This window comes from Solea solea, chromosome 5 (genome assembly GCF_958295425.1).
Source record: "Solea solea chromosome 5, fSolSol10.1, whole genome shotgun sequence".
Taxonomy (NCBI): domain Eukaryota; kingdom Metazoa; phylum Chordata; class Actinopteri; order Pleuronectiformes; family Soleidae; genus Solea; species Solea solea.
In genome coordinates, this window is record NC_081138.1 from 31,882,202 (window position 1) to 31,906,821 (window position 24,620).

The window sequence follows — 24,620 nt, forward strand, 5'->3', positions numbered from 1 at the left end:
TACTAAGTCATCAATGTCTCATATTTATGACATAGTATCTCATATTTATGGTTTAGTTTCTCATATTTATAGTATCTCATACTTATGACTTAGTATCTCGTATTTATGACTTAGCATCTCATATTTATGACAGTATCTCATAATTATAGTATCTAATTTATGACTTAGTATCTCGTATTTATGACTTAGTGTCTCATATTTATGACAATATCTCATAATTGTAGTATCTCATATTTATGACTTAGTATCTCATAATTATAGTATCTCATATTTATGACTTAGTATCTCATATTTATGACAGTATCTCATAATTGTAGTATCTCATATTTATGACTTAGTATCTCATATGTATGACAGTATCTCATAATTGTAGTATCTCATATTTATGACTTAGTGTCTCATAATTATAGTAGCTCATAATTATAGTATCATATTTATGACGGTATCTCATATTTATAGTATCTCATATTTATGACTTAGTATCTCATATTTATGACAGTATCTCATAATTATAGTATCTCATATTTACGACTTAGTATCTCATATATGACAGTATCTCATAATTATAGTATCTCATATTTATGACAGTATCTCATATTTATGACTTAGTATCTCATATTTATGACAGTATCTCATATTTATGACTTAGTATCTCATCATTTTAGTATCTCATATTTATGACTTAGTATCTCATATTTATGACAGTATCTCATAATTGTAGTATCTCATATTTATGACTTAGTGTCTCATATTTATGACAGTATCTCATAATTGTAGTATCTCATATTTATGACATAGTATCTCATATTTATGACAGTATCTCATATTTATGACTTAGTATCTCATAATTATAGTATCTCATATTTATAACAGTATCTCATATGCATAGTATCTCATATTTATAACAGTATCTCATATGCATAGTATCTCATATTTATGACTTAGTATCTGATATTTATGACTTAGTATCTCATAATTATAGTATCTCATATTTATAACAGTATCTCATATGCATTGTATCTCATATTTATGACTTAGTATCTCATATTTATGACAGTATCTCATAATTATAGTATCTCATATTCATGACATAGTATCTCATAATTATAGTATCTCATATTTACGACTTAGTATCTCATATTTATGACTTAGTATCTCATATTAATGCCTTAGTTTTTCATAATTATAGTAGCTCATAGTTACGACTTAGTATCTCATATTTACGACTTAGTATCTCATAATTATAGTTTCTCATATTTATGACTTAGTTTCTCATATTTATTACTTAGTATCTCTGTTTATGACAGTATCTCATATTAATGACTTAGTATCTCATAATTATAGTTTCTCATATTTATGACATAGTATCTCATAATTATAGTATCTCATATTTATGACAGTATCTCATATTAATGACTTAGTATCTCATAATTATAGTTTCTCATATTTATGACATAGTATCTCATAATTATAGTATCTCATATTTATGACTTATTATCTCATATTTATGACTTAGTATCTCATATTTATGACAGTATCTCATATTAATGACTTAGTATCTCATAATTATAGTTTCTCATATTTATGACATAGTATCTCATAATTATAGTATCTCATATTTATGACTTAGTTTCTCATATTTATGACTTAGTTTCTCATATTTATTACTTAGTATCTCATATTTATGACAGTATCTCATATTAATGACTTAGTATCTCATAATTATAGTTTCTCATATTTATGACATAGTATCTCATAATTATAGTATCTCATAATTATAGTTTCTCATATTTATGACATAGTATCTCATAATTATAGTATCTCATATTTATGACTTAGTATCTCATATTAATGACTTAGTATCTCATAATTATAGTATCTCATATTTATGACATAGTATCTCATAATTATAGTTTCTCATATTTATGACTTAGTTTCTCATATGTATGACTTAGTATCTCATAATTATAGTATCTCATACTTATGACATAGTATCTCATATGTATAGTATCTCATATTTATGACTTAGTTTATCATATTTATGACATAGTATCTTATAATTATAGTATCTCATATTTATGACTTAGTATCTCAAAATTATAGTTTCTCATATTTATGACATAGTATCTTATAATTATAGTATCTCATATTTATGACTTAGTTTCTCATAATTATAGTTTCTCATATTTATGACATAGTATCTTATAATTATAGTATCTCATATTTATGACTTAGTATCTCATAATTATAGTTTCTCATATTTATGACATAGTATCTCTTAATTATAGTATCTCATATTTATGACTTAGTTTCTCATATTTATGACTTAGTATCTCATAATTATAGTTTCTCATATTTATGACATAGTATCTCATATTTATGACAGTATCTCATATTTATGACTTAGTATCTCATAATTATCGTATCTCATATTTATAACAGTATCTCATATGCATAGTATCTCATATTTATGACTTAGTATCTCATATTTATGACTTAGTATCTTATAATTATAGTTTCTCATATTTATGACTTAGTATCTCATAATTATAGTTTCTCATATTTATGACATAGTATCTTATAATTATAGTTTCTCATATTTATGACTTAGTATCTCATAATTATAGTTTCTCATATTTATGACTTAGTATCTTATAATTATAGTTTCTCATATTTATGACTTAGTATCTCATAATTATAGTTTCTCATATTTATGACTTAGTATCTTATATTATAGTTTCTCATATTTATGACTTAGTATCTCATAATTATAGTTTCTCATATTTATGACTTAGTATCTTATATTATAGTTTCTCATATTTATGACTTAGTATCTTATAATTATAGTATCTCATATTTATGACTTAGTTTCTCATATTTATGACTTAGTATCTCATAATTATAGTTTCTCATATTTATGACTTAGTATCTTATAATTATAGTTTCTCATATTTATGACTTAGTATCTCATAATTATAGTTTATCATATTTATGACATAGTATCTTATAATTATAGTTTCTCATATTTATGACATAGTATCTTATAATTATAGTTTCTCATATTTATGACATAGTATCTCATATTTATGACTTGGGTATGCATTGGTTATGGCGGAAACGGGCTTCCGTAGCATGGATGGCCGGTACATAAAAGTCGTCACTCCAATAGGAGGCAGTAATGCGCACAAAACTATCTGCCAACCGCCATTAAACGACAGAAGAAGAAGGAGAACAGTTCCGGGTTGTGTGGGTGTGAGCAATAAGCAGTAGCAACAGAAGAAGAAGAGTCTGTAGTTGTTGCTTTGTTTTGTGTCAGTAAACGGATTTAAAAACACTCGGTAATCTGATCCTAATCCAGCAAACAGTGAAGAGACGAGATGGCGACCACCGTCAGCACTCAGCGAGGACAGGTAAACAACAACAACACTGTGTGTGTGTGTACTGACTAACACACTGACCAACCAACCAACCAACTAACTAACTAACTCTCTCTGATAGTTGACAGTTGAGTGTGTTAACTGTCGTCAACACGTTTTACACGTTTCAGAGACGCTAAGCTAATGTTAGCCACGGATTTGACGTCTTTGAACAGCTTTAACATCTATTCTAGATGGTTATTGACGATAATTACCCGGTTTTTATTCAGCTCCAAAAATATAATGTTTGAATCTGAGCTTATGTTATCATAGTGTCACATAACTATGACTTAGTATGTCATATTCATGACTTAGTATCACATAACTATGACATAGTATCTCATAACTATGACATAGTATCTCATAACTATGACATAGTATCACATAACTATGACATAGTATCTCATAACTATGACTTAGTATGTCATATTCATGACTTAGTATCACATAACTATGACATAGTATCTCATAACTATGACTTAGTATGTCATATTCATGACTTAGTATCACATAACTATGACATAGTATCTCATAACTATGACTTAGTATCTCATAACTATGACATAGTATCTCATAACTATGACATAGTATCTCATAACTATGACTTAGTATGTCATATTCATGACTTAGTATCACATAACTATGACATAGTATCTCATAACTATGACATAGTATCTCATAACTATGACTTAGTATGTCATATTCATGACTTAGTATCACATAACTATGACATAGTGTCACATAACTATGACATAGTATCTCATAACTATGACATAGTATCTCATAACTATGACTTAGTATGTCATATTCATGACTTAGTATCACATAACTATGACATAGTATCTCATAACTATGACTTAGTATGTCATATTCATGACTTAGTATCACATAACTATGACATAGTATCACATAACTATGACATAGTATCTCATAACTATGACATAGTATCACATAACTATGACATAGTATCTCATAACTATGACTTAGTATGTCATATTCATGACTTAGTATCACATAACTATGACATAGTATCTCATAACTATGACTTAGTATGTCATATTCATGACTTAGTATCACATAACTATGACATAGTGTCACATAACTATGACATAGTATCTCATAACTATGACATAGTATCTCATAACTATGACTTAGTATCTCATAACTATGACATAGTATCTCATAACTATGACATAGTATCTCATAACTATGACTTAGTATGTCATATTCATGACTTAGTATCACATAACTATGACATAGTATCTCATAACTATGACATAGTATCTCATAACTATGACTTAGTATGTCATATTCATGACTTAGTATCACATAACTATGACATAGTGTCACATAACTATGACATAGTATCTCATAACTATGACATAGTATCTCATAACTATGACTTAGTATGTCATATTCATGACTTAGTATCACATAACTATGACATAGTATCTCATAACTATGACTTAGTATGTCATATTCATGACTTAGTATCACATAACTATGACATAGTATCACATAACTATGACATAGTATCTCATAACTATGACATAGTATCACATAACTATGACATAGTATCTCATAACTATGACTTAGTATGTCATATTCATGACTTAGTATCACATAACTATGACATAGTATCTCATAACTATGACTTAGTATGTCATATTCATGACTTAGTATCACATAACTATGACATAGTGTCACATAACTATGACATAGTATCTCATAACTATGACATAGTATCTCATAACTATGACTTAGTATGTCATATTCATGACTTACTATCACATAACTATGACTTAGTAGCTTCTGTGTCAGGAAATGTTTTCAGTCTGGTGGCGTGTGTGTGTGTGTGTGTGTGTGTGTGTGTGTGTTCAGGTGTACATTGGGGAGCTTCCTCAGGATTTCCTGCGGATCACTCCCACTCAGCAGCAGCAGCAGGTCCAGTTGGACGCTCAGGCAGCCAGACAGTTGCAGTATGGAGGCTCCATCGGCACCGTGGGACGACTCAGCATCACGGTGGTCCAGGTAAACACTGCTGCCTCGTGTGGTTTGTGGGAGCATCAAACACATGTCAAGATGTCGCCTAATGAAATTTATGAGTCTACGATATCTATGTCACATGTTCACGTCTTTATCTCACTATTAGAAAGACTTTTCCAACAGGAAACTGAAGTTTGTAAACTGCTCACTTTCCCACACCAAACCCCGACTCTGTAGACTATGATCTTCTCTGTAGACTCTGATCTTCTCTGTAGACTCTGATCTTCTGTAGACTCTGATCTTCTGTAGACTCTGATCTTCTCTGTAGACTCTGATCTTCTCTGTAGACTCTGATCTTCTGTAGACTCTGATCTTATGTAGACTCTGATCTTCTATGTAGACTCTGATCTTCTCTGTAGACTCTGATCTTCTGTAGACTCTGATCTTCTGGGGTTAGGGTTAAGAACCTTGAACCTCATGATACCTGTTTATCTGTCAAAGTTCTGCTGCTGTGTATAGCTGCACAACTCCTGGCAGGAAGTGATGTCGCTAAAAGTCGCTAACAAAAACAATGGTGGACATTCACGTGTGTGTTTGGCAGTGTATGGATTCAGGAGCAAATTTGAATCGATCCCAATTTAATTTGCGATATGGGTGCCACACGGTGGAATAGTGGCTAGCACTGTTGCCTTACATCAAAAGGACCACAGCTCACCCTCATGTGGAGGATAAAGTGGTAGATAATGAATGAATGAATGAATGAATGACTCACTCAGCTGTGTCCTTGTTGGTTTTGCTGTGTAGGCTAAACTGGCTAAAAACTACGGAATGACCCGGATGGACCCGTACTGCAGGATCCGTTTGGGCTACGCCGTCTACGAGACGCCGACCGCTCACAACGGAGCCAAGAACCCGCGGTGGAACAAAGTGATCCAGTGCACAGTTCCTCCCGGCGTGGACTCCTTCTACCTGGAGATCTTTGATGAGGTGAGCAGCAGCAGTAGTGCAGCAGCAGCAGCAGCAGTTTCTGTCATTTTTCAGCTTCTTAAATGTGAATATTGTCTGTTTTCTTTAACAAAGAAGATTTGAGAACATCATCATTTCCAGCTTTGAGCTTTCAACACAGATCAGTATCTTTCTACATGATCTGACCTTTAATGAACCCAACGACTCATCAGTAACTGTTTCTGAAACCACACGGCAGAGCCAGTCTGACATGTAATTCCCTGATGTCCCTCCAGAGGGCGTTCTCCATGGACGACAGGATAGCGTGGACGCACGTCACCGTTCCTGAGCGACTGCGGGAGGGCAGCGTGGTGGACGAGTGGTTCAGCCTGAGCGGCCGGCAGGGCGACGACAAGGAGGGCATGATCAACCTGGTCCTGTCCTTCGCTGTGAGTCACAAACACACTCCACACCTGAGCACAGTCACCTGCTGACATTCTGTCCTTGAATTTGAGGGAAAGGGTCCTGGAAAGTCCTTGAAAAGTCCTTGAATTGGACATCAACTAATATGTGGGAACCCTGGTATTTGCTTTGTTTGAAGAATGAACTTAAAATAAATGAAAAGAGACTTATTTTAATGCTTTTCCGCACACACACTGATGCATGATTTATTTAAATGTCGCGCTGTTTTATTTGACAGTTTCTGTTATTTTTCAACTTCAATGTGAATATTTTTCTACTTTCTTTGCTCACATGCCACACAGCGCCCTGTGCTGCCCTCTGCTGGTGTTTGGATGTGGTGCAGAGATTAAACCTGACCTGATGTGTGTGTGTGTGTGTGTGTGTGTTGCAGTCTCTGCCTGCAGGAATGATGCCTCAGCCTGTGGTGCTGATGCCCTCTGTGTATCAGCAGGGAGTCGGATATGTTCCCATCACAGGTCAGACACACACACACACACACACACACACACACACAGCAGCTCATTGGTTTGTGTGTTTGTGTTTGTGTTTAAAACCACGTACATAAACACTTAAAGTTTTATGGATGTCAGATTTGTGCTGCATCAGCGCTGATGCTGCCGTGTGCTGTGTCGTCAGGAGTGCCCACAGTCTATAACCAGGCCATGGTGCCCATGGCGGTCCCGGGGGCCCTGCCGGCCGTCGGGGCCCAGGTTCCGGCGTGCAGCGAGGACGACCTGAAGGCTCTGCAGGACATGTTCCCCAACCTGGACCAGGAAGTGGTTCGTACTGTGCTCGACGCTCAGCAGGGAAACAAGGACGCTGCCATCAACTCACTGCTGCAGATGACTGAGGAGCTCTAACCACACACACACACACACACACGCACACACGCACGCGCACACACACATGCACACACACACACACATGCACACACGCGCACACACACACACACATGCACACACACGCACACACACACGCACACGCACACGCACACACGCACACACACACACACACGCACACACACACGCACACACGCGCACACACACACACGCGCACACACACACACACACGCACGCACGCACACTGCAGCCATGTCTTAAAGTGATAGTTCCCTTCTTTTTTTTTTAAAGTGTGCTTGTGTGATGCATTGACTCAAAATCAATGCTGACGTTGCTGTGAGCGCCCCCTGCTGCTGAGAACCAGCCCCACACAGAGTCTCACTCTCACAGTGACATAAAGAGCAGCAGCTACAATCACTGGTTTTCTCTGTGGACTTTGGTGTGGGAGAGTGAGTGTGTGTGTGTGTGTGTGTGTGTGTGTGTGTGTGTGTGTGGGGGGGGGGGGGGGAGAGTGAGCGGTTTACAGACGTTTGTCTCACAGTGAGATAAAGACGTGATCATGTGACGTAACTGAAGTTTTCTGTTCAGTGGTTAAAAGGCGTTTTTTCTTGCGTGTCTCAGTGTGGTTCTCAGCAGTAGGGGGCGCTCATACAGTGACTGATGGGAGGTGAAGTGTCACAGACAGATTTGTGTTGTGATTGTGCAGCAGGCTGTAAAACAACAAGCAGAGCTTTAAATGTTTCAGTCTGAACTCTGGCCCCGTCAGCGTCGCAGTCTTGTTGTTGTTGTTGTTGTTGTTGTGCTTTTTGCCAAACTTGTCATCACTGACCATGAGGTTGTGTCACGTTGTTCACTGCTGTGAAGCGTGTGCAGGTGCTGGCACTGTCTGACATTTCAACTGCATTATTTAAAAGTATAAATTCAAAGCTGCTGTCATTGAAATCTCGGCTTATAATCGATATTAAATCACTATATTCTGACGGTTATCACTGATCTATTGCAGTGTGTTTATTGGGAGAAATTGAAAATACTTTGTGTGATTATGTTCGTATTCGTGTGTCATTGATTTAAGATAACGAGTTTGGTGTTTGCAGCCAGAGCAGTAACAATCAGAGGAAAATCTTCTCCTGTCCATTGAAAATGAAGAGAAATAAATGAATCGTCAAGTACAGATCGTGTGTTGTTGTGTTCCCGCCGTCATGTGACCACACTAAAGCTACAGTAGATGCTTTTAAAATCAATAAATAATCAAAGAAGAAGAAACAATTGTTCGGATCGAACAATTCACACAATGAGGGTAAACATATAGGCTATAAGATTGTGCAATATAGAGTTGGTTTTTTACCAGCACAACCTATTAGCAATATGATGAAATGATTTTTTTATATTGTCATATTTTATTTAGTCTATTTTGTGACTTCTGCACAATCATCATTGTTTGGTTTTCTTTTTTAAATGATATCAAATGAATCAGATCACATGAGAAGACGAATAAACACATTATGTACAGTCTGAAACACACACTCCCAGGATGTCCATAGAAGGACTTGTGTGTATTATTATTAAGAGTTAAACAGTGGATTGTGAAGTAAAACATGACAAATGAAGTATTATATTGTTATCATAATCCAAATATAAATATAAATATAAAATCCTCTGTGGTATAATGTGTTACAACTATTTATATGATCTATTTTAACAACACGCACTGCTCTCAGTAGACCACACATAATCGGGCTACTCATCCCACATGCAATACACTGTCATTTTACCCATTTTTAAGTGCAATATACATATATATATATATATAATATCCTATGTTCAATCTTTGTTCATACTGTAAATATCAAGCCCATACTGTAGATATTCTGGAAACTGTCTACAATGTACATTCTTTTTTACACTTTTATAGTCTTATTGTTATTATTTGCTGCTGTGACAATGTAAATGTCCCCACTGAGGGATGAATAAAGGACTATCGTATCTTAAAATAATGATAATAATAATAATAATAATAATAATAATAATAATAATAGTAATAGTAACATAAACCACTAATCTGATCTCTCTCTCTGTGTGTATGTGTTCCACGAAACACTAAAATGAGTTATGAAATTATTATGAAGGTGATGTTGCGGCTTCGGGGCAGGGCCCAGGTGACGTCATCATCACCAACCAATCAGTGTAAGTAATTCTTCGTGTACGGGGCAACAGGTGCACGAGGACACTCAGGGCTTTAAAAAAGTAAAATGGCGGTGGTGCCGAGTCACTCTGGACAGACACAGGACAGACAGAGGACAGGCAGAGGACAGGCAGAGGACAGGCAGAGGACAGACAGAGGACAGGTGAATGATGAGGACACTTTTCGGAAGCTAGCTACATGTAGCTGTTAGCCGCGGCGCTAGCGACAGCTAGCCTTTAGCTGTCAGCAGCTAACTAGCAGCTCATCAGCGTTTGCTGTTTGTGTCGCAGTTTACGGAACAGCGGGGATTGACGTTTAAAAGGACAAACGAGGGAATGATTGTTTGAAACCGCAGCAGAGAAACAACAGGGAGAAGAAGCAGCTTCTCCTTCAGCTCAACTCACAACGTAAAGATCCATGAAGTGACAGGTGAGTTCTGCTGTTTTATCAAAGATAATTGTCACATTTGCTGCTGTGGGATAAATGACCTCATTTACATCTAAAATAGTTTATTTGTTATAATGTGTGTGTGTGTCTTATAATACATGTGATTTTTTCACATGTATTGTATCGCTTGACATTTAAGAAGCGGGAAAATCTGAAAACCTGTTTCACTTATTGGAAAAACACTTGCACTGATTAATCGATTATCAAAATAGTTGAGTAATTTTATTTTATTTTTTTAAACCAAACATCAATCTACTTTTTGTTTTAATGTAATTCGATATTGATAACTCCCAGGATATAAATCAAATCGGCATTTCACTAATGTTTTCAATGTAATAAATATGGTGATTATCAAAACAACAACCTTTGAAACCACCACCATGTAGATATAATATCCATGTATTACCCAGTCCTAGCTTTGATGTGATGTGCTGTAAATGCTCATTTTACAGACAGACACACGGATTCATTAATCCCTTTGGGAGGTTCCCTCAGGGAAATTAAAACTTTTTTTTTGTGAGTTCACAATTTGCCCTGGAATGCAACAGTCAAAATAATTATTTTCTTTAATTTCAGATAATTACTAGTGTATTTCTTTGGTGTTTTAATGTCAAATGAAGCACATGTATGTGTGTTAGAAACAATGAACTCGACTATGAATCAGGGCCTCGGTTTGGTGACAAGACTGGTGGGGACACTTTTGTACATTGCCCTGTCTCTGATAATACTAATGTTAGTATAGACATTCTGGCTTTGTCCAAATATTGGTTGGACATGTCCCTATAACACAAATAATTAGGCTTAAAATTGAAGAAGTATTATGAAGTGATATTTTTTAAATATAATTTTGTCAAATCTATATATTTTTAATCAATATTTATAATATTTTGTGTATAATATTAATTGTGAGTGATCTGCACAATTGTTTTGCAAAGGTTTTATGCCAGATGATGCCCTTCCCCTTTTTTGTATTTAGCACTTAAGCACTTTCTGTGAAGCACTTTGGTTGCGGCTCAACCGTAGGTGCTATATAAATAAAATTTGACTTGACTTGTCTAATCCTTTTGGCTTCATATGAAGTGTATTTATTTTTTTCTTTGCCAGCAATTTTGAAAGGTTGTATTTTCAATTATAATAAAATGTTTTCAATTTAGTTTTTGTCCCACATGGGGTAAAATGGGTTATTCATTATTATTATTTATGTTATGCTCATGCATGTCTTTAGTCTGTTGGATATTTGATTTTTACCTGACGCACCAGCTGCATCCAACCTCAGCTCTATGATGTACATTTTCTTGTAGACTGTTATATTTGATTCAGGCATGGATGTTCATTTGTCCTCATAAACTTTTAAAGTGGCATCTTTTGCTGGGTTTTATGACACAATACTTGTTATGACCTTTTTACATCTTTACACCTGGCAAATACTCCATATTTCAAATAACTGAACTAATAAAAACTAAAACTAAGCATTTACAAAACTAAACTTAAAACTAGTTGAAACTAAGTCATGTTAAAAACATAAAGTCAAAACTAAAAAAATATAAATAAATGAATAATAGTGCCACCAGTTAGATTTCAGCACACTGTCCTTTGTCAGTATTCATCAATAAGAATGTCGAAACCAGTGTTTGTATTGCAGGAATATAATTTTAATTACTTTCAGTGAAGAAAAATCCTGAGATGAAGGAAGTTTTAATCAATGTAGCATGTTGAGCTATAAATACAACAAAAATCTGAGAAAAGTTTAAAGATTTAAAATTAAGACTTGTATCGTGTTCGGAAGGAAGTCAGTCCAGTGATCAGTCAGGAGCCACGGCGGGTATGCTCCCGCCGGGGCTGTTACTTGTCCCCGCTCCCTGGCACACACTCTGCCACGGTGCATTTGCATGACTTCACCTTGGTGTAGGTGTGCTTCCTCTTGGAGCCATCGTTGCAGTTCATGTTCACCTCTTTCTGTTCGGTTTCGTCCTCCCGGCAACACTCGCACTTGTGCATCATTTTGTTAGCTGCTGCAGAATACCTGCACACACACAAGTGACAAAATTTGACATTTGAACTTAGTGATGGAGGCAGCAGTGGATCAACAACTCCTGTGTTCTGTGCTGTTAAGATCACTGATTTTCTCTATGGACTTTGGTGTGCGAGAGTGAGTGGTTTACAGACTTCAGTTTCCTGTTGGACCTCATGTGACCCCTGTGAACAACCCCTCGAAAACAAAAACTGAACTTTTCCATTAACACTGATTGAGACAGAATTGGGTTTGCTCTAACTGAGAAAACCCCCTGAGCCTTTGCAGAACAGTAGTAGAGTTTGTATTTGATACTGAATAGACTCACTTGGATGTGCTTCCACACAGTCCGGCGCAGTGTGACACACTGACCATCTGATCACTGGTGCAGTCATTCACTTTGATGTAGGTCTCATTAGTCTTGATTTCACAGATGGTCCTGATCTTACCTGGAACACAAAGCAAACTCTAAGTCTCTAACAATGACGTCGACATGATTGTACACAGCTTTGTCTTCAAACGTTAACTTTCCACTCTTTGTGTAAGCACACTTACAAGATCTGCAACATCCGTTAGCATCGGTCGTCTCAGTGCCCTGGAGGAGGAAGACGGGGAGCCGTGTGTGTTAGACATGGACAGTGTCATGTGACGTGTGACATGCGGGGGATGTTTCAGATACTCACGGGTTCACAGTCCAGGGGGTTGAAAGGAGGACAGGTTTTCTGAATCACAGTGACCTTAAACTTTCCATTGACTTTTGTACATTGATACTCCGTACACTTGTCTTCCGGCGGCACATAACTGGTGTTGGGCTGCAGAAAGCAAAAACAATTCAGAAAGCTGATTTCAAGTCCTGACATTCTCCAGAGATTCTCCGGCAGCTCCCTAGTTTAGACAAGTCCTGCGAAACACCATAAGGAAAGCTGTCTTTCCGCCCTGTTGTAATGAATGTGTCCACTGTTCTGTATACATCTACTTCTTTGTTTCTCACAGATCTGCACAAATATCACTCAGTAATCATTACTTCAGCCCACGGAGTGGGAGTGAAGTATTGTTTTTAGTGGCTCTGTGTGTCTGTCTGTTTGTGTTTCCGCACTTGTCAATATGACCAACAGAGGCCGACAGAGGCTTGTTGCGTGAATGGGGTGAAGTCTGCCATCTCCGATTGCCTTGTTTGAAATGGTTTTTGAATGAAAATAAGAATAATGATGTAAAAAAAAAAATTCCCCCTGATATCACAAATCCTATCGCAGTCGCAATTCCTGTCAAAATAGTCGCAATTTGATATTTATTGAAAATCATTCAGCCCTGTATGAGTTGTTGAGGAGAAATGCATGTCCATGACAATGTGAGGTGCAGTACTAACCTCCATAACAATGACTGTGCCATTATCTAACTCATGAATACAGTGCTTCTGAACGCAGCTCCCGCAGCACTTCTCAGGATCAGGAATATACTCGTAACCCTGGAGACAAAATGCGAAAAAAGAGACAAAATGAGAGGGAAGAAATTAAAATCAAGATTGAAATCATTGAAATGTGTGTGTGTGTGTGTGTGTGTGTGTTGATAATGGACCAATACAAGCAACATCCTGCCTCACAAGATGTCAGGAAACGTACTGGTGTGTGACATGAGACACTGGTTAAAATGAGGTTCTTGTCCGTGCTGGGAAAACAATTCTTATCACAGTATATCTTTTTCGATATTGACATACATCATCTAGGATGATCTTCAAATACACTAAATGAAGGATATTGACGTGTGTTACAAAGAAGCTGTTGTCTCTTAAAATCTCTTTAAATGCTTGTTGTCTCAATGAAATATTGAGCCCAGTCCTGGACGATATTTGCTAGTTTAGTTTTGTGAGTGCATCCCTGTGTTCAGTGTGTGTCACTGGGAGAAAGACTTGTGTGTAAGACTGTACGCACTGACCTCAGAGCAGCTGGTGTTGCAGACAACAGGCTGGCATCCAATCATGTTCAACCCAGTGACGGGATCTTTAGTAGGTCCACAGTAACACTCCTGGCAGGGCCCAGGTTTGTGAACAAATGGTGTAGTAGACAAAGTTGATACTGTTGTTGTTTGTCCACCTGATGGTGCTGTTGTTGTTGTTTGTCCACCTGATGGTGCTGTTGTTGTTTCTCCTCCCGATGTTTTTGTTGTTGTTTGTCCTCCTGATGGTGCTGTTGTCGTCGTTTGTCCACCTGATGGTGCTGTTGTTGTTTCTCCTCCCGATGTTTTTGTTGTTGTTTGTCCTCCTGATGGTGCTGTTGTCGTCGTTTGTCCACCTGATGGTGCTGTTGTTGTTTGTCCACCTGATGGTGCTGTTGTTGTTTCTCCTCCTGATGGTGCTGTTGTTGTTTCTCCTACTGATGGTGCTGTTGTTGTTTCGCCTCCTGATGTTGCTGTTGTTGTTTGTCCACCCGATGGTGCTGTTGTTGTTGTTTGTCCTCCTGATGGTGCTGTTGTTGTTTGTCCACCTGATGGTGCTGTTGTTGTTTGTCCTCCTGATGGTGCTGTTGTTGTTTCGCCTCCTGATGTTGCTGTTGTGGTTGTTTGTCCTCCTGATGGTGCTGTTGTTGTTGTTTGTCCTCCTGATGGTGCTGTTGTTGTTTGTCCACCTGATGGTGCTGTTGTTGTTTGTCCTCCCGATGGTGCTGTTGTTGTTTCGCCTCCTGATGTTGCTGTTGTGGTTGTTTGTCCTCCTGATGGTGCTGTTGTTGTTGTTTGTCCTCCTGATGGTGCTGTTGTTGTTTCGCCTCCTGATGTTGCTGTTGTGGTTGTTTGTCCTCCTGATGGTGCTGTTGTTGTTTGTCCTCCTGATGGTGCTGTTGTTGTTTCGCCTCCTGATGTTGCTGTTGTTGTTTGTTCTCCTGATGGTGCTGTTGTTGTTGTTTGTCCTCCTGATGGTGCTGTTGTTGTTTGTCCTGATGGTGCTGTTGTTGTTGTTTGTCCTCCTGATGGTGCTGTTGTTGTTTCGCCTCCTGATGGTGCTGTTGTTGTTTCGCCTCCTGATGGTGCTGTTGTTGTTTCGCCTCCTGATGTTGCTGTTGTTGTTTGTTCTCCTGATGGCGCTGTTGTCGTTGTTTGTCCTGATGGTGCTGTTGTTGTTTCGCCTCCTGATGGTGCTGTTGTTGTTTCGCCTCCTGATGTTGCTGTTGTTGTTTCTCCTCCTGATGGTGCTGTTGTTGTTGTTTGTCCTCCTGATGGTGTTGTTGTTTCTCCTGATGGGGCTGTCGTTGTTTGTCCTGATGGTGCTGTTGTTGTTTCACCTCCTGATGTTGCTGTTGTTGTTTCGCCTCCTGATGGTGCTGTTGTTGTTTCTCCTCCTGATGGTGCTGTTGTTGTTTCGCCTCCCGATGGTGCTGTTGTTGTTTCACCTCCCGATGGTGCTGTTGTTGTTTCACCTCCCGATGGTGCTGTTGTTGTTTCGCCTCCCGATGGTGCTGTTGTTGTTTCGCCTCCCGATGGTGCTGTTGTCGTTGTTTGTCCTACCGATGGTGCTGTTGTCGTTGTTTGTCCTCCCGATGGGGCTGTTGTCGTTGTTTGTCCTCCCGATGGGGCTGTTGTCGTTGTTTGTCCTCCAGATGGGGCTGTTGTCGTTGTTTGTCCTCCCGATGGGGCTGTTGTCGTTGTTTGTCCTCCAGATGGGGCTGTTGTCGTTGTTTGTCCTCCCGATGGGGCTGTTGTCGTTGTTTGTCCTCCCGATGGGGCTGTTGTCGTTGTTTGTCCTGGTGGTGAGGTTGTTTCTGGTTGTGTGGTGGTGGTTGTTGGCCCGGGTGTTTCTGGAGTTGGTATCTTTTCACCAGGCTATAAAACACACACACAATGACTAGTTTACGCTCACGTTCATTTATAATTGTGTAAGGCCTGTAACTATTGATTATTTTCATATTTTATGAGTGATTAATCTGTGTTTCTCAAACCTGGAAATGGTTTGCTCAAATGTCTTGTCCTTTCACAAACAACATTATGATTTATTTGTAATATGAACCAAAGAAACCAGAAAATCTTCATATTTAAGAAGCTATAAATACTTGCTGTGTTAATGTTGCTGTGCAGACTAGCTCTTGGTAAATCATGGACTAGTCAAGACTTACCCAGAGCTACTCTGCACAGCAGTGTCTCTCATTCATTGGTTCAGAAAGCAGTGGGTGTAAACAATGGGAGAAATGGGCTCACTGCCCCCCAGCACTTCCTGTAGTTCATTCATTGCAGTTATTGAATGTGGCAAAGTCGACCAAGTTTAACAATCGTTGTCGCTGACTATGTGGACTCATCGTAAATGACACATGCGTGCTCTCACCTTGTACTCCGTCATGTTGTGCACACATACATCCTTAGGAACTGTAAAGACAAATAGTTTTCCGATTAGTTTTCAGATCTATGGATGAACACTAGATATCACTTTGACTTTAAGATGATCAAAATTGTTCATTTAGTAATCAGTTTGGAATGAGCAATATCAAACTCTCCCGGTGCCTAAATCATTTCATTTTTTCTTTGTGCAAATAAAATAAAATAATAGTTGTAGAGGGTGCCAATGTACAAGTACAAGTCAATAGTCACTAGTAGGGCTGCAACAATGAATCAATTCCATTATTAATCGATGACTTAATTAATCAACTATTTTGATAATCAAGTAGGGCTGTAACTTATGGGTTAATTTCATAATTATTTAATCTTCCAAACGTTTGGATTCATCAAATAATCATTTGGTTCATAAAGTGTCAAAGTGTTGAAAAATATTGATCATTGTTTTTCAAATGTGGAAATGATGTTCTCAAATGTCTTGTTTTTGTCCACAAACACAAGATGATTCAGTTTGAATGATTTCTTTGTTACATGGATAAAGAAATCAGAAAATATTCACATTTAAGAAGCTAAAAGATCCGATAACTTGATTTTTCATCTTCTTAAATGTAAATATTTTCTGGTTTCTTTTCTCCATATTACAAAGAAATCATTTGGTTTGTGGACAAAACAAGACATTTGAGAACATCATCATTTCCAGGTTCCAACACTGATCAAGATTTTTCAACATTTTCTGACATTTTATGGTACAAACGATCAATTGATTTGTGTAATTATGAAAATAGTCGTTACTTGCGCTAGTCTTTCTATTATTATATCTGATACGCCAATTATGCCACAGCCAGACTCATTATCAGGTCCAACAGGTTCACTCAGACACATGTAATGTGACCAGGTTTTATTATAGGTTATACACTGCCTGGCCAAAAAAAAGTCGCCACCTGGATTTAACTAAGCAAATAGGTAAGGGGTTGCTGCAGTTGGTCAGGTCTAGGTTCAGCAACATTATGTGCCCAAAGAATGAGGTCAGCTGACTACCTGAATATAATGAATGACCAGATTATTCCATCAATGCATTTTTCTCTTCCCTGATGACATGGGCATATTCCAAGATGACAATGCCAGGATTCATCAGGCTCAAATTGTGAAAGAGTGGTTCAGGGAGCATGAGACATCTTTTTCACCACAGAGTCCAGACCTGAACCCCATTGAGAATCTTTGGGATGTACTGGAGAAGGCTTTGCTCAGTGGCCAGACTCTCCCATCATCAATACAAGATCTTGGTGAAAAATGAATGTAACACTGGACGGAAATAAATCTTGTGACATTGCAGTAGCTTATGGAAACAATGCCACAGTGAATGAGTGAGTAATCAAAGCTAAAGGCGCTCTAACCATGTGACCCTTTTTTTTAGGTGGCGACTTTTTTTTGGCCAGGCAGTGTATATATATGTGTGTATATATATATATATTCACATACATATACATATATTGTGTTCATTGTAATGTAATATAATGCCAGACCATAATTCTTGTTTATTAATAACTCCATTTTTTTCAGCTGCAATGAAAAACACAGCCTTTTCTGAATCACAGCTGCATGTTTGTTTAGTTCTGCATTACATGTTCTACACCAGCAGATGTCAGTAGAGTGGACTAGTCACTTACCACATTTGTACTCCTTGCAGCAGTCGCTGTCAGTGATGGTGAGATTGTAGCCAATATCGCAGTCAATGGGCGGGGAGCACAGGTTTTCATTGCATTCTGTAAATGACAAAAGTAAGTTCTAATCTCAAATAAAACAGTTATTTGATGTTCGGATTGTGTAACACAATGTTTATGTTTATGTTTATATGTTTATTTCGGTCATGTCAGTTAGATCACTCACAATGTAGAGGTTAAGTAGCAAAACATAACCTGAGGCTACAGCCACACGATGCTATGTATGTTTTAAAAATGCATCAAATCTGCTCTGGTTACGCCTGTTGTACACACGACTCTGGTCTGGATGTGCAGAGATGGAAGTCTATGAAAAGTATGATGCAGTTCCCAGCATCCACTCCCTGATCGGTGCTCAGTTAACACCTACTTACTGTTTCTCGTTTTCTCGCAGCAGTTTCTGAAACTACGCAACTATCAAACTATCATGATGTACTGTACATTTCCAGAGAGAAAAAAACTCCCTTTTAACAGAAGAAGAAATCTCTGACAGAACCAGACTCAAAGATGAGCAGCATCTGCCTCGACAGGTTGGGGTGAAAGGAAAAATGGGGCACAGAGAAGAGGGGAGCGACGGAAAGGGGGGAGAGTTATAGGTTTAGATAGTACAGTTATGAATCAGTTATGACATATTTATAGTACTACAATGTAATTTCTACACGCACTAGCAAAGACTGTTGATAAATATTTCATCAATATAAGGATCAGTTATCTCCAGTCTGTCAGGTTCTGTGATAATAACACTCGATCTGTGCACAGTGAACTGTTACAGCTTGACACCAGCTCTGGTACTGTTCATTTTTCCCCAGAGCATTTCCTGCCATCATAGTGGCATGAGCAAACTGAACACAGGTCAGAAGTACAGGTGTGACATCAATAAACTGCCACATTCACTGTGTGTGTGTATGTGTGATGACTGCAACTGACCACACAGCTCCTCAGTGCAGCAGTCCACTGTCCTATTGACCAGCTGGTATGGCTCAGAGCAGTTGGGGGTCGGTTGTGTTTGGCATTGAACAGGCTCACACTGGACGCTCAGGGTGTCCTTGTCACACACACATTCTTTGCAGTTATTTGTCCAGGTTTCACCAACCTGAGTGGGACACACACACACACACACACACAGAGTTAAGACACACAGCTCACAATAACAATATTGAATAAATGAATGTGGGTGTTTTGTTAATTCAGATTTCTCACTTCTTTGGGTTCTCCCTCGGGTCCAACACAATCTGAAAGTCAAGTAAAAGCAAATGTTTGTCAGGTTAAAAGCCTTAATAATGTATGAAATAAGAAGTACCATATTTTTATTTGTGTTATGTCTGATTTGTTTCTTACTGCAGGCATTAACGCATTTGTCATGGACTGGGTTGAATAATGTGGTGCCCTCCATGCAGAAACAGCCCTCGTATTTCTCCTCTGTGGTTGAATTGGCCTGGTTCATCTCGTTGTATCTGATGTTACAAATGGAAACGCTCATCATTTACAGGTAATGATGAAGGAGGAGGAGGAGGAGTGCGACACTGAAGAGAATCACAACTTTTGTTGTGGATTTCGACTGATTTACAGATTTCTGCCTTTTTTAATGATCAGCATTACAAATTACACATTGTTGTTGTCAGAAACCTGATAAATCACTAAAGTCACTAAAACTTCATTTCTTTTAATTGGAAATACTGTATATAATTGCACTGCAGTGCAGACATTAGGTGTAGGGACTTTTTGCTGATATTCAATATGCTGACATATTGGAGTGCTTGGGCCGATACTGTTGCACTGTTAAATAGGGCTGCAACTCATTTTCATAATCCATTAATCCATCAATTTTTTTCTCCATTAATTGAGTACTTAAAAAAACCCAAACACTCAAACCGATGACTTGATTTTCAAAATAGTTAGTACTCCAGTAATAATCAAATGCCTGTTACAGCCCTTCTGTCTATGGTCCAATTACAGCAGCTTTTTAGTTAATAGCTTTTTGCTTTTTATTGCTTTCGTCTGATAAAATGAAGCAAACCATTTCATTACAACACATTCTGCACAATATTGGTAAATTTATTTTTAATTCAGTTTTTTTCAAAGAAATATGAATATGAAATAATTACTTTTAATTAAAAAGTTTGACATGATTTAATGTAGTTACATAAATAGGTAACAATTGCCTGTTCAATAAATAATTAGCCAATGGCAGTTAAATAAATGTGGGCCTGCAACGATTGTTCACTTAATCAATTACTTTTCAATTGTTTTTTTCAATAATTACAAAGGGTTTGTGTGATTTTCAGCTTCCTAAATGTAAATATTTTCTCGTTTCTTTGCTCCATATTTTTATATATACATTTTATGGACCAAACAATTAATCAAATAATCGAAAAAGTAATTGACAGATTAATCGATTTTGAAAATGATCGTTAGTTGCTGCACTAAAAATGGGAATTAAGTCCCAGTTAATTCATAATACTGATTCATCAGTCTACTGATGATACCTGGGAAAACACACACACCTACTTACTTACCTTTGGTCACATGTAGGCTCCATAGTGGTACCACACGCCTTGTACACTTGGTTCTTTGGACACTTCATTTCTGTAAGATATGTTTACATCAACTAAAGAACTCCACAAAACAAATGTATTGCTCAAGTTAGTTAGTTAATCCCCATAGTACGCTATGATTGGTCAGTCACTGTTTCTCTGGGACGGGCATGAAGCAGACTAGTGACATTTGGGACATGTGTCCGTGCAAAAGCATAGAACCGCAATGGATAGAATGTGCAACGATCTCTCTGCTTTAGTAGATCATCATCACATTCTAATCCTTCACGTTCTAATATCATCATATCACCCACCCCTTACTTAAGTTTTTGTCATTGTATGTATTGGTCTTACCGCACTGTCCGTTGGTCGAATTCCTCCAGTCAATGCAGTATCCTTCGCTGGCACACTCTGTGGCGTAGGCGTCGAGGCTTTCGCAAGTATGATTATTGTAGTTACAGATGTCAGATTGACAGGTTGCCACAAATGGTCCTGGGGAGATGTATTCATTGCATGGTGCAAACACACTAGAAGGAAATAACAAGCAAAGTGACACACGAGGAGAGGTTAAATCAACCTGAAATTGAAAATCATGAGCCGCCTAACCTGTCTGCCAACCTGACGTACCTTGGGATAAGATATGCTGTGATTTAGGGCTGCCACTTTTTCCAAAAATCAAGTTTGAATGAATTTATACTGATCCATAATTTATTCAAATTACTATTATTAGTGTGGCTCTCTTATTTACATTATTACCTGTGGATGAGTGCCCAGCGCTTTGTGTTTGTACACATGTATTTCTGAGAGGTGCAGTTACTTTCTCTGCAGATATATAATAACAATAATATAGTGCCCACCGCATCAGTGCAGAGACGAGGACAAATCGAAACCTCTGGTCTGTATGACCTGTTTTGCTACTGTTTATACGTAACTCAAATAGCGTACACTTCATCTTTTGCCGCTGTTACCTGGAGGTGAGGAGGTCACAGATGGCAGGTCTACATGTGGACAGTGTTGTTGAAGGTGGGACGGTGGTTGTGGGTGTTGTTACAGTCGGGGTTTCACAGTCTTGACCAGGGACAGCCCAGTCCTCAGCAGAGTCTTGGCAGTCTTCCACCTGACCGTTGGGAGATCGACAGTCGTTGGACTGGATGTTGTCACAGGTTCCTGCGATGAAGACACAGCACTGACTTCTCATGCCACAGCAGATATGATTCATTGATAGTACAAAGGTGGGGCTACATTGTTCATAGGCTGACCAAGAAGGAGTAAATGCCAGAGCAATGGAACTTGGTGTAAGGGCTGACTCGATAAATCGCATTTTCATCGTCAATGCGATATCAGCAATACACGATTAACACGTCACAAAGACTTGCCTGACACGCAATGAAGAATAAAATATATCAAATGGCAGTTTTCTGTTATACAGTTCTAGCTCTACTCGGCTCGACTCGACTCAGTTTGGTATCAGTCACGTTGTTTTTCATGACGTCATAGCTCCTCCTCTAAGTGGGCAGAGTGATCATATCTCAGCTGCGTGAAAATGTGGTGATGTGGTTTTCTACGGGACACAAACACAAACTAGTGACTTATAAAGCAATTGTTTTGGGTGAAAGGGAATCGTTAAAAAGATTTGTCACTGAACTGAAATAGCAGTGAATGAGGTCACGATTGCTGGCTTTCAGCAGTGCTGTCTCTAAATACACCAGACTACTCTGTTGAATATTGACATTTTATTTGCTTTGTTTAATGTTGGTGATGAATGCATGTTTTCAGGATTTTTAAGTATTTTTAACTTTGATCTACTGTTGGACATTGTTGGCTTTGATTCTTGTAGGGGTCCCAGTCGGCAGCGCTCACTGCTCAGAAAACACTGACGACATGTCCAGGATTTTAACCCATGAAAGTTCACTGAACGAGGTTAGGGTAAGGATCAGAAGTTATTTATTGTGTTAACTCACCACATTGTCCCTCAGTCTTTCCTTTAAATTCTTCGCCCATGCGAATGATGACTGTTGAACACTTGAAGATCACCCTGAAATTGATTTTCTTTAACCTTAACCTCAACACTGAATCTGTGGCGGTGATTCTCACGTCCTTATTTCTGTAAGTGGGATAAACGCGTTTGCCATTCACAAACGCCTGTAGGACAAGGATACAAAACACAAAACAGTGAGGACAGTGAACCAAGCACAGCAGCATTTCTGACTCTTAACTATGCACTGCATCACATAACACATTCACTTACTGCATTTACAAGTGTTCCGTCAGATATCAGTCGGGTCAAGAGGACCTTGGTGTTTTTGTACTCCACAATGACATCATGCTGGCATATTTGCCCAGTTGAGGGATCACATTCATGGTTATTGATCATAACACTTAGGTTATATTGATTAATACTCTCTTTGACCAGGTAGTAAGTGCAGTTCTTGTTGAAGTTGTAGGTTTTTCCATCAAATGTTTTGAAGTGTTGTGCAGTCCACACAGTGCACATGCCTGCAGAAGAGACAAATAGGAAAGGTATTCGTAAAAAGCGCAACTAGCAGAAACTGTTTTAGCTCACAATGTCTTTTTGCCCTTAGCATCCATTACTGAATCACTTTAGCAGGTAGTAGTTACTACTGGTGAGGCTAATTTGGTATTGATGTGACCATCTACTCATCATTTTCCTTTAATTATTCATAGTGGGATTTTCTATATAATTTCCTACAAAACTGACATAAACAAAGCAAGTGAAGGGGCCACAAATAAAAGGTTTTAAAGAAGTAAATGCAACATGCATAGCTTTTACATTTTAAAAGTAGAAATGCCGTTGGATTTTTTTTTTAGCTGTGACATGTAACCTCACTGATGCATTTCATTTCATCTGACAATTGCAAAATAGAAGCCTGACTTTGTTTCACTAGTTAAATGCTATTAATGTGAAGGTGTGGAAATTTGATGTTTGGTATGGAGTATGTGTATTTGTCCCAAACCTTTCGTATAAAAACATCCTTTTGTTCAGGAAATCATGGGCAATTAGCCACTGTTTACAGTTGGGTCTGTTTAGTCATTTAAACTTGTTAATAAATTACATTTTTGCATACATGTCTGCTTATTTGGTATAGGACACAGTTTCTTTAAATTTTCCAAAATTTCAAGTTAATTCTCAATTTTCTGCATCCATGCCTGGTCAAGCCTTTGCAGACCGAAAGTGGTAACCTGGATTTCAGCTTACATTGACATTCATATTTGAAGCAGCATCCGTCCTCATCATAAACCTTGACTGGTTCGTCTCCACTGGCACAGATGGGTTTTTGCACTAGTTGACACTCTGTAACTGTATTAGTGACAAGGCCATTGCTACAAACAGCTGTGGTGCAATTGTCAACCTTCCAGGTTTCTCCGTTCTGGATGAGGATGAAAAAGCATGGGGTCAATTAATTGTTCAGTTGTCATACTAACTGCTGTCATTAAAAGAAACGACAAAGTGTTTGTGTCGGTGTCTCTCTGCTGTAAAGTAGGGGAAACACTGGGATCACTATCAATAAATGAAGTCACACCTTTCTTGGTGGGTCCTCATAGATGCAGTCAAGGGTAGTTGTAGACTCGCTTGTTGTTGGGGTGGGAGTAGAGGAAGAAACTGTTGTAGTGGTAGTGATCGCAGTAGTAGTTGTGCCAGGTGTTGTGGCACAAACTTCGCTCTTCACCTCAATTTGGCACGATGCATTACAAGTAGCAACATAACAAAACGCACTGCCATCACTGACATTGTACACCATCTCAC

The 24,620-nt window shown here is 38.2% G+C and overlaps 2 protein-coding genes and 1 long non-coding RNA gene across 3 annotated transcripts in view; 2 read left to right on the forward strand and 1 right to left on the reverse strand.

Moving 5' to 3' along the window:
• The first annotated feature begins 3,216 nt into the window (after nucleotides 1-3,216).
• Nucleotides 3,217-8,819, forward strand: tollip (toll interacting protein). Its single transcript, XM_058628496.1, has 6 exons — nucleotides 3,217-3,410; nucleotides 5,298-5,447; nucleotides 6,207-6,389; nucleotides 6,644-6,796; nucleotides 7,201-7,285; nucleotides 7,446-8,819. The coding sequence occupies exons 1-6, from the start codon at nucleotides 3,378-3,380 to the stop codon at nucleotides 7,667-7,669; spliced, it is 828 nt and encodes a 275-aa protein (XP_058484479.1). The 5' UTR covers nucleotides 3,217-3,377; the 3' UTR covers nucleotides 7,670-8,819.
• Nucleotides 8,820-9,853: 1,034 nt separating this feature from the next.
• Nucleotides 9,854-24,620, forward strand: part of LOC131459802 (uncharacterized) — a 51,465-nt gene continuing 36,698 nt past the window's right edge. The window contains exons 1-2 of the long non-coding RNA XR_009240286.1: nucleotides 9,854-9,993; nucleotides 10,121-10,259. This is a non-coding gene — a long non-coding RNA (uncharacterized LOC131459802). The remainder of the gene's footprint in view (nucleotides 9,994-10,120; nucleotides 10,260-24,620) is intronic.
• The window catches only part of LOC131459801 (mucin-2-like), a 42,213-nt gene continuing 29,500 nt past the window's right edge, over nucleotides 11,908-24,620 (reverse strand). The window contains exons 30-47 of the mRNA XM_058629909.1: nucleotides 24,397-24,620; nucleotides 24,072-24,243; nucleotides 23,103-23,350; nucleotides 22,816-22,996; nucleotides 21,823-22,021; nucleotides 21,209-21,381; nucleotides 20,837-20,906; nucleotides 19,659-19,774; nucleotides 19,521-19,552; nucleotides 19,248-19,413; nucleotides 18,270-18,365; nucleotides 16,595-16,635; nucleotides 14,221-16,098; nucleotides 13,655-13,753; nucleotides 12,972-13,100; nucleotides 12,844-12,883; nucleotides 12,617-12,737; nucleotides 11,908-12,300 (exon numbers count right to left, since the gene is read on the reverse strand). Of these exons, the coding sequence (XP_058485892.1) occupies nucleotides 12,120-12,300; nucleotides 12,617-12,737; nucleotides 12,844-12,883; nucleotides 12,972-13,100; nucleotides 13,655-13,753; nucleotides 14,221-16,098; nucleotides 16,595-16,635; nucleotides 18,270-18,365; nucleotides 19,248-19,413; nucleotides 19,521-19,552; nucleotides 19,659-19,774; nucleotides 20,837-20,906; nucleotides 21,209-21,381; nucleotides 21,823-22,021; nucleotides 22,816-22,996; nucleotides 23,103-23,350; nucleotides 24,072-24,243; nucleotides 24,397-24,620 (4,166 nt within the window). The 3' untranslated portion in view covers nucleotides 11,908-12,119. The remainder of the gene's footprint in view (nucleotides 12,301-12,616; nucleotides 12,738-12,843; nucleotides 12,884-12,971; nucleotides 13,101-13,654; nucleotides 13,754-14,220; nucleotides 16,099-16,594; nucleotides 16,636-18,269; nucleotides 18,366-19,247; nucleotides 19,414-19,520; nucleotides 19,553-19,658; nucleotides 19,775-20,836; nucleotides 20,907-21,208; nucleotides 21,382-21,822; nucleotides 22,022-22,815; nucleotides 22,997-23,102; nucleotides 23,351-24,071; nucleotides 24,244-24,396) is intronic.

Bases quoted from the DNA above. Each gene is read 5' to 3' on its own strand.
- tollip (XM_058628496.1), top strand. From the start codon at position 3,378: ATGGCGACCACCGTCAGCACTCAGCGAGGACAG. The intron at 3,411-5,297 runs GTAAACAACAAC...GTGTGTGTTCAG, and splicing joins TCAGCACTCAGCGAGGACAG to GTGTACATTGGGGAGCTTCC. The intron at 6,390-6,643 runs GTGAGCAGCAGC...ATGTCCCTCCAG, and splicing joins ACCTGGAGATCTTTGATGAG to AGGGCGTTCTCCATGGACGA.